General features: G+C 48.6%; 1 protein-coding gene across 1 annotated transcript; it reads right to left on the bottom strand.

Moving 5' to 3' along the window:
* Positions 1-737: 737 nt before the first annotated feature.
* On the bottom strand, positions 738-8,351 carry LOC146355930 (uncharacterized). The gene is made up of 6 exons (XM_084829982.1): positions 8,264-8,351; positions 5,739-6,158; positions 4,869-4,995; positions 4,348-4,418; positions 3,856-3,982; positions 738-2,809 (listed from the first exon to the last, which is right to left on the bottom strand). Exons 2-6 carry the CDS (start codon positions 5,847-5,849, stop codon positions 2,073-2,075), a joined length of 1,173 nt encoding a protein of 390 aa, XP_084686108.1. The 5' UTR covers positions 5,850-6,158; positions 8,264-8,351; the 3' UTR covers positions 738-2,072.
* Between the last annotated feature and the right edge of the window lie 773 nt (positions 8,352-9,124).

Raw genomic sequence — 9,124 nt, 5'->3', positions numbered from 1 at the left:
AGTAGCTGCGTCCTCACTGGGCCGTGCCACATGAGGGGTGGGCCCGCTACTCTGGTGCTGGCTGCCGCCGCCGCCGCCACCAATCCCTACTCTGTCCATCTCCACTGCCCCAGTCTTAAAGCCACATGTTCCAGCCGGCAGCGGCTCCCAGGCGTGTCTCGAAAATATGGCTTGGGGATTGGTGCAGACCTGGCCAATGCCACCCCCTTGCTCCCTGGCCTTCCCTCTCACAGTGACCCAGAATCCCGCCTCCAGTGCCCATCACCCCCTCCCCCTGCCACCAATGGCAGAGGAAGCATTCGAAGGCCCTTGGCACCTCCCCGTGCCCCACCCGTCTCTTCCATCACCGGCCGCCTCATGGAAATCCAAATGCCCCCCACTATGCCCCTGCCACTGCCTCCTCCAAGTGTTGTGCTCCTGAGTGCAGCCTGTCACAAAGCCCCATTCCCATCGCCCCTCCAGCCCTCCCATCATACAGCTGAACAGCGGCCGCAGGGCTTCGGCTCCTGTACCAGGTAGCATGGAGGCCACAGAGATGTGGGCACCCCTGCCCAAAAAAGCAGGGCTGCCAGCAATCCCCCACTGGAGGAAGGCACTGTCGCAGATGGCAGTGGAAAGGTTAAAGCAGCTGACACACTCCTCCCTCTGCCCCTAGGCACCCCTACCACTCTCCTCACCCCCTCCCCAGGCCTCTGCCAGAGCCACCCCAAACAGACGACAGGGGAACAGCTCAGGGTTAGATGTCATGCTTTATTGGTGCACATAGCAGCTGCGGGTCTGGCCGGGTGCTGATAAAAAAGGCCTATCAAAATAGAAAGGCGCTACATGGCATCACCTTGGGTCTGGGCAACCATGGGGGTCACAGGGGCAGAGAAGTGGGGGGGCAGTCTCATGGCACGGGGGGAGGGCTCTGGCCGATGGAAAGGAGGCTATCACTGGGTACTAGTCCTGAGGGCTCTATGCTCCCTCCAGTATCAGAGGCAGCATGCCTATGTACATCAGTTGCTGGGGAACATGGACGGGGGGTGGGCTGTTAGACTCCTCTCCTGCTTGTGGGTTTCCTGTGGGCAGCCGGTTGGCCACTGTGTGAACAGAATGCTAGACTAGATGGACCCTGGCTCTGACCCAGCATGGCTCTTCTTACGTTATGTCCTTATACATTGGCTGAAGCTACACAGATTGGAAGCAACGACTGCTGCCTTAACAGACATGCCCCGTGATCAGTGAGGATGTTGTGCAATCTCACAAACTGTGCTTGCTTATAATGAAAGCCCCGCCCCGCCCCGCCCCAAATGGACACACAATTTTCCATATTGCTTCAGGCCCAAATCGAGATGGGGAGGATCGAATGCCTGGAAAGATGCCCCATGTTGTTCTGGTCCTGTGTTGCCTTATGAAGCATCTGGGCCTTACTGTCTTGCAGGAGAATCCTCGATAAGTCGACCCATGCCTGCTCGTTGTGTGCATCAGTAGCAGACCTGTACATGAAGTGTTGTCTGACTTCATGAAATCACATTTCAAAACTGGAGGAATAGGCACTGCACACAGAATCCACTAGAATGCACCCACAATTTTCCTTATTCTTTCAGGCCCAAATCCAAATGGGAGAGATCGGGCACCTGGGACCATAAACAATGCCCTATTTTTTTCTCGGTCCTGTAGTAACACGTAGTGTTGTCTGACCTGGAGAAGTCACATTTCATAAATAAAGGAATAGGCCTGGTGTATACAGTCTACTAGATTACTAATGCAACACAGAATCCATCCAAAAAGAGTGGAATACTGACAGCACTTTAGCTTTAGAACGATACAGGCCATACATGACAGACTTTTGACAACAATTGCTGCCATAGGCTTTAACGGGGAAATAACTTCTGACTTGCTGCTTAGCACCTCACCAAACCAATGAAAGCCTCCATTTCTTAGTAAGCCAGAATACAATGCATCAGTAGTTTTCACTAAAGTTTGAGAAAGATATATGATCTGCCTTTTCAGAAATTGGAATTTCCCTATTTTTCCCCTGTGTGAGTTCTTTGATGTTGAGTGAGAGTTTTCTTTTCAAATGTTAAAGCTCATTGCAAGCTTTCTTCAGACGCCACACGTTTATAGGCTTGCTCACCTGTGTGAGTTCTTTGATGACGGGTGAGATGTGCCATCTGACTGAAGATCTTTCCACATGCCAAACAGTGATATGGTTTCTCCCCTGTATGAGTTCTTTGATGTTGGGTAAGATTTGTCTTCTGATTAAAGCTCTTTTCACATTGCGAACATGTATATGGTTTCTCCCCTGTATGAGTTCTTTGATGAGAAGTGAGCTGTGTCATCTGACTAAAGCTCTTTCTACACTTGAAACATTTATATGGTTTTTCCCCTGTATGAGTTCTTTGATGTTCAGTGAGAGTTATCTTCTGACTGAAGCTCTTTTCACACACCAAGCATTTGTATGGTTTCTCCCCTGTGTGAGTTCTGTGATGACGAGTGAGATCCTTCTTCAGACTGAAGCTCTTCCAACATTTCAGGCATATATACGTGGTTTTCAACGTGTAAAATTTGCAATGAGCTTTAACATTTGATTCAGAATTGGAAGTTTTCCTATGCTTATGGAATGTATTCTTTTCCTGTGTTTTCTGTATTTCTTCTTGGATTGTGATATCATGGTAGCCATTGCCCTGAGACACAAAGGAATTGTTCCTCCTATTTTCATTTGCTTCACTTTTCCTTCTCTGCTGTTTGTGATTTTTACATCTGTCTCTTTTCAGTAACATCCCATTTGGTTCTCTGTTATTCTCCCCTTCCCACTGGTCAGCCTCTGCAATGAAGACAAGAAATTCATAAAAGCCTGAGTTAGCGAAAGAACTTCAAATAACTCAGCACCTCAATTAATAATTTCGGTAAAAGAACTGAAAAGACTTAGAAAGTTCTTGCCATGTGTTTAACTGCTTATTTTGACTGCCACCCAGGAATCTTCCTGTAATTGCTTTGTGCCTTTGAAGATTTTGTGGAAACTGGAGAAAAATCCAGAGTTTCATGTACTTAGTGTGCCGGCTTACTAGAGTGGTTCTGATAATCGCTGTTGGACCAGTACCAAACTGGATCCATGTTACTGAAACCACCTTGGTCTTCTGGCAGGATTCCACCTGCATTTCAGAGTGTGGCAAACCCTGGAGTTCTGTTCCTCTCAGGCAGAGGGAATCAGAGCTCTTTCCCATCCCTCCACACCAGCTAAGGAGGATGTAATTTGGATGTCTGGGTGTCTCTGTGTGAAGAGAAACTACATTTTAGGAGAAAGAGACTAAGAGAGAAGCAGCTGGGTTGTGATTCTGTAAATGAACTGCATTTCGGGGTGCACAGCTGATCTGCCAGGCTTCTGGGATCAGAAGACCCACAGAATGGGTCAGTTCTGTGTTTATATTTGTTGCAGCTCTCAATGTTCCCTGATGATTTCATGAGCAGATACAGATTATTGTTTTGATTCTGTTCAGGTTTTCTAAAAATTCCTATTGATAGCTCACCGGTATTAGATCCTGTGTGGATTTTAGTAAATAAAAATGGATAAATCCTGGGAGACTGGAAGAAGAGGTGCTGAAATATGCAACTGAACTCCACGTGGCCCTGCAGGGCAGGCCTTCAACTGTGCCTTGAAAACAAAGGGCGCAATCCTATGCATGTTTAGACAGAGGAAAAGGCCTACAACTCCCAGCATTCCCCAGCCAGCAAGGCTGGCTAGGGAATGCTGGGAGTTGTAGGCCTTTTCTCTGTCTAAACATGCATAGTATTGTGCCCTAAATAAATGAGTAATATCGGATATGTGCCCCAAATAGTAACATTATCTTCTTCCTCAAACAGGAGCCTTACGGAGAGAGGCCACGATCCCACAGTTCTCTGCCATGATTTGCCAGTATAGAGCTCTCTGGTCAGGATCCAGCAGTGCCCACTCCTCTTCAGTGAAGGACACAAAAACCTCCTCAAATGTCACCAGAGCCTGGGTGAAAAAAGAAAATGTTTCCTTCTCAAGGATAACATAAAGTGTGGTGGCTGGGGATTTTACTGCAGGATCTAAACTTGCTTGCTGTGAAAACCAGTTGCTGAGGGGAAAAGCAGCAAGAAATGGCTGTTGCCCTCCTAACCTGCTTGTGGCTTCCCAAGAGGCATCTGGTCGGCCCCCCTGAGAAAAAGGATGCTGGAATAAACGGGCTTTGGTCCCACCCGGCACGGCAATCTGTATGATCTTAGCTTTGCCAAAAGGAAACAGAAGGAGACAGGTGCATTCTGGCCCTGGGAGGTGAGCGGGGGGTGGAGGCACCCAGGCTGCTCCCTGCCTGTCTCCCCAGTGGTCCTTCTGCCTACCTGTTCTGGTTCCACTCCATCACGATGAAAAAGAGATGGCTGAGTACCGATTGCCAGCATTGTTCCAGCCCCTGCAAAATACAAAGATGATGGCAAGCCAATAGCACGTTTGTCTTAGAGATTGAGATTAGGATCCTAAACTCCTGGGATGTAAGCCCGCTGGAATACAAAAGGACTGATTTCCCAGTAAAACAAATAGAATTGCACTGAATGTGATGCAGGCCTAAATACACCTGGGTGTTACAAGGTGTATTACCTTTAATTTGCTGTTTGAGAGTTCAGTTGGGTAAAAATGCTTATTTCTCCACTTGGCCTCTTGGCCACAGATCAAACTGTTGGTTTCCAGGTATAAAGTTCCAAAAGCTGAAAATGTAACATAGTTTTGAATTGTGGAAAAGGCTGCAGATAAGGGTCTTCCTCAGAAAAAACAAAGGGGAACATAAAAACAGACCAAGGATCTCTTCCGTACTCCAGACAGCAAGACCATGTTGAAATATAGCCACCCCTAAACTAATCCTTACCCTGCAAGGCAGCATGTCCATCACCCTCCTGCCGGATCCCCCTTTGTGGGGGGCTCAGTCTGGTGTCTGGTGGAGCCCTCTCTGCTGCAGGGAAATCAGGTCCCACTTCTGCAAACTGACTCTGTACCTGAAACAGCAATCAGGATCCAAGACAAGGAATGAGGATTAGAAAAGGAATGAGAGAGGCAAATGTGTTTGGGGCGAGGTGTAGTAATGAACGTGCAATAAATGTATGTGTGTGGTATGAAAGATGGTGGGTTCTGGAAGGCTGTGAGTGAAGGAGGAAAAAGGTGCAACATCCGAAGTGTTTACATACTTGACAATAACATGTCCTGGACGGGTTGTGAGCTTGTGATAAGAGACAGCAAGAAAGAGCAAGGCCTGGGAAACTTCATTGTGCCGCAGCATCAAACAAAGGTGCTTCTTGTTGCAAAAACATTTTCTGCTTAGCCATGTTATACTATAAAAACAATATAAGGGAAGGAGGAAGTCAACATTTTGGGGAACCCAAATTATCAGGATGGTGGGCACACCTCAGTCTCCAACTTCCGGAGTCAACTCCCACTGTTTGCGAGTCGGCCGCCTGTTGTAGTGAGTGAGTGGGTGGTATGAATGATTAGAGCTTTGCAGACATACCTATAATTCTAACAATAAAAGAACCTTAGAACAAAGGAAATTCTGTGTGGTTTTGCTGTTTATATCCTCCCCTCTGTAAGGTCCCGAATGTTAGGTCTGATCAGCCTGGCACAAGGGTAAGACAGGTATGGGACATGTCTCCTCAAGTGATTTCCAGAACGAATTGGCCGATTAGCAGAGAGTTTTAGGATACCTTCCCTCAAATTCCTGACCTCCTGGATGAAATGCTCTCACCTGCTGCTTTTCCGGCTTCTCCTCTTCTGCCTGGCTCAGGAGGAAGCCTTCTGCCAGGGCCACCGCCTGGGAACTGGTCTCCGCTCCACACTCTCTCACCCAGCTCGCCATCTCCTCAGGCAGGATGGGCAGGAACTGCTCCAGGATCACCAGGTCCAGGATCTGCTTTTTCGTGTGTCACTCTGGCTTCAGCCACTGACGGGAAGGCCGTGGAGTTGGCTGCAAACCTCTCGGGGCCCGTCACCCTCCTGGTAACGGAACTGCCTGAAACGCTGGAGCTGCACGCCTGAGCTGACCATGTCCTCGCCCAGGTCCCTCTGCACCGATGTTTCCAAGAAATCTCTATTTCGCCTGGTTATAATGGCATCAGGTTCTCTTTTTGCTTCAGGGCCAGCTGAGTGCTGCACAGCTATCTTTGATCTGTGATCCAAAAAACCTCCAATGGGCCAAAGAAATGTTTCCCTCTTCTGTAGCTGGGCAAAGACTGTCATATGAACCAATGCTATGAAGGCTCTTTAAAGGGAGGACATGGTTCGGTTAAATAATTATTAAACTGTCAGGACAAGATGAAATGTGGAGGACTCCAGCTAGCAACCAGGTCTTGTCCTGGAAGTCAGGCAAATGCCAAGACTGAAAGAGAAACTAGAGAGCTGGGGAGGATCCTTCACTTGAGAACCACAGACCAAAAGTCCTTCACTTGCATGAGAGTCAGAAGGTGTCTCATTCTTCCCCTCAACTCTGGTCCATCTCTAAACATTCATCCCCCTAAAAGTACATTCCCTCTCTTGGCCTTCCCCCAAGGCCTTTCTTCATGCAAGCCCCCAGCCACACACGCTGTCTGTGACACCTTCTGCTGTTGCCATCTTCTCCTCAAGCCTCTCTTACACTAAGCTTCCTTAAAACTGGTTTAATTGAAGGTTATAAAGAAATCTTTGTTAATTAGTCATCTGATTTTACAAGAACAATGGATTAATCAACTCAATTTATATATGCGTAGAACCTAGAAAGCCTGATCAATACATAATTTGTTTTTCCTTTAGACAAACTTTGTTTTACATTAAATAATTCAAAAGACCCACAACATTTCTCCCTGATTTTGTGAGAATGGCGGCTCCATTCCTAACTATAGTTGCCAGGAGCTGCCTCTCTGGAACACAGCATATGTTCTCACAGGACAGCATCCTGCTTCGAAGGAGGCCTTCCCATGAGGACAAATTTATTCTTTATCCCAAGTGCCCAGCCACACACCCTCTCTGTGACACCTTCTGCTGCTGCCATCTTCTCCTTCTTCCTTAGATTAAACTTCCTAATAAGCGGTTTAAATTAGGGCTGTCAGTCATGTAAAGAAACCTTTGTTGATTAGTCATCTGACTGCTAAAGTTCAGTGCATTAATCAAATTCACACATGCCTCTAACCTAAAAACTCTGATGAATACATATTTTTTTTCCTTTGCTTTAGGCAGCCTTTGTTTTACATTAAATAGTTTTAAAAACCCATGACATTTCTCCCTGCTTTTCTGAGGTATACTGCCTCAGCAGATGGAGGCTCCATCCCTAACTTTCATAGCTAGGCGCTGCCTTACTGGAACAGAGCAAACGTTCCTACAAGACAGAGTCCTGCTCTTGAGAAGACCCAAAGTTTTGTGCCCCACAGAAACTGAGGTTGTGCTCTGTTGAGGTTTGCTGTTCGGGATCTGTAACGCCTTCTTGTCGTTCTTCGTTGTTTTCCTCCCCATTCATTCATTATCAGCCTCCTTCTCGAAAGGGCTCCTCTCCCGCCTGCCTCTCTCTGCAGGCTCCTGCATCACAGAGTCGGTCCAAGATCTTTTGCTGCCTTTAGCAAAAGCTGCAGGCGCTGCTCCCCTCCGCCCCCACCCCGCAGCAGGAAAATCTCAGTAGTCGCCTATTAAATGAATAGAAATATGCTGCCCGCTCATCTCCCCGGCAGCTGCCTCCTGGGAGGGCCGGCCTTGGGGGGCCACGTTTGTCTCCCTCCACCCAGCTTTGTTGTCTGTCGTCAGTCGGGCCAATTCAGCAGAGAACGAGGGGAGCAGAATGGCATCAGGGGACCCACATTTGCGGGCGGGGGATCAGTGCCCGATTGAAGGCATTATTGTTTTAGTCAATGCAGAGCAGTTCAATCAGCGAATCGATCAGATAAACGATCGATTATAAATCGATCAGCATCGCAGCAGTTCAGCTCGAAATCTCCCCCTCCCGTTTGCCAAATCAAAGGGGCCTCCTGCTCTGCTGAACGGGGGAAAGAGAGAAGCTCCCTGATATTGTGGGAGGGAATCCCAAGCAGATCAGCGGGTCAGCTCCCTGTGGGGCGATGGGGGGGGGGCAGGGTCCAAGCCCCCCCCCCCCCCCCATGGTGCAGAATCAGATCCTCCTCTGACACGCCGGCGGTTGAATGTGGGCACCTCCCCTCCTTGGGTCTTCCCTCCCCTCCTCCCTCCCATGTCCCTCCCCCTCCCCTCCAGCCCAGGGACCCCCTTCACCCCAGTGCACGAGTGGGGGCTTACCTGACCCCACCCAGGAGGCGCCGAAGCAGAAGGAGGAAGGAGGCAGGGCAGGAAGGGCTTTTGGGGGGAAAGAGCATTTCCTGTGGGGGGCAGGACCCCTCCCTTCCTCCCCACCCCCCCTTCCCCTCTTGGCATCTAGTTCAGTCACTTTAACTCCTGGATGGCCAAGCAGCAAGACCCCTTCTCTGCATCTCTCCAAGCAGGACCAGGGAAACATCTTGTATTTGCACCACATCGGCTTTTGGCTGCTCCTCAGGGCTGCTGGCAGTGTTTTCTTCTTTTCGGTTCTGGACATTTTCTCTTCTTGCTGACTGAAACTGTTCAGCCAGTGTGTGTGTGATTTTGCTTGTAAAACGTCGTTCCCTGTTTCAGAGGCTGTTCTTGCCAGGAGGCTCAAAAGGTCACAAGAGCTCCAACAAGTCAGCCTAGGACACTGAAAGCTTAAGGGGTTTGAGGGAGAAAGCTGCGGTACCATCCTGTATTGTCTGCTCACAAGCAATACCCATTCAGTTCCATGGTGGTTACTCCCTGGAATATGCCCTATAGCCGCCTTCCCCAAGGCTCCCCCGTGTCCCGGCAGGAGCCATCTTGGAGCCAATGTGGTTGACGGCAGAACCCAATTGGCACCTTCTCACTTTGGGGCTAAAAGGCCTCATCCTGGTTGGTGCTTGCAGTTACTGGACTAAAAACCCTGAACTACTGGTTCTTAGTTCTCTCCTAGCAAAATGTTTTAAAAACAAGGATAGATGGACTTGTTAACTAAAAAAACCTTTCCTTCTGCCAAGAAAAGAGATAAAGATAAACAAGACATCATTTGAGACTCTTGCAAAGTACAACTGCACCACTGGAGAAAAACGCAGA

Source organism: Heloderma suspectum, chromosome 2 (assembly GCF_057233095.1).
Source record: "Heloderma suspectum isolate Gila_16-S chromosome 2, 16-S_ref, whole genome shotgun sequence".
Lineage (NCBI taxonomy): Eukaryota > Metazoa > Chordata > Lepidosauria > Squamata > Helodermatidae > Heloderma > Heloderma suspectum.
This window is presented reverse-complemented; position numbering and strand designations above follow the sequence as displayed.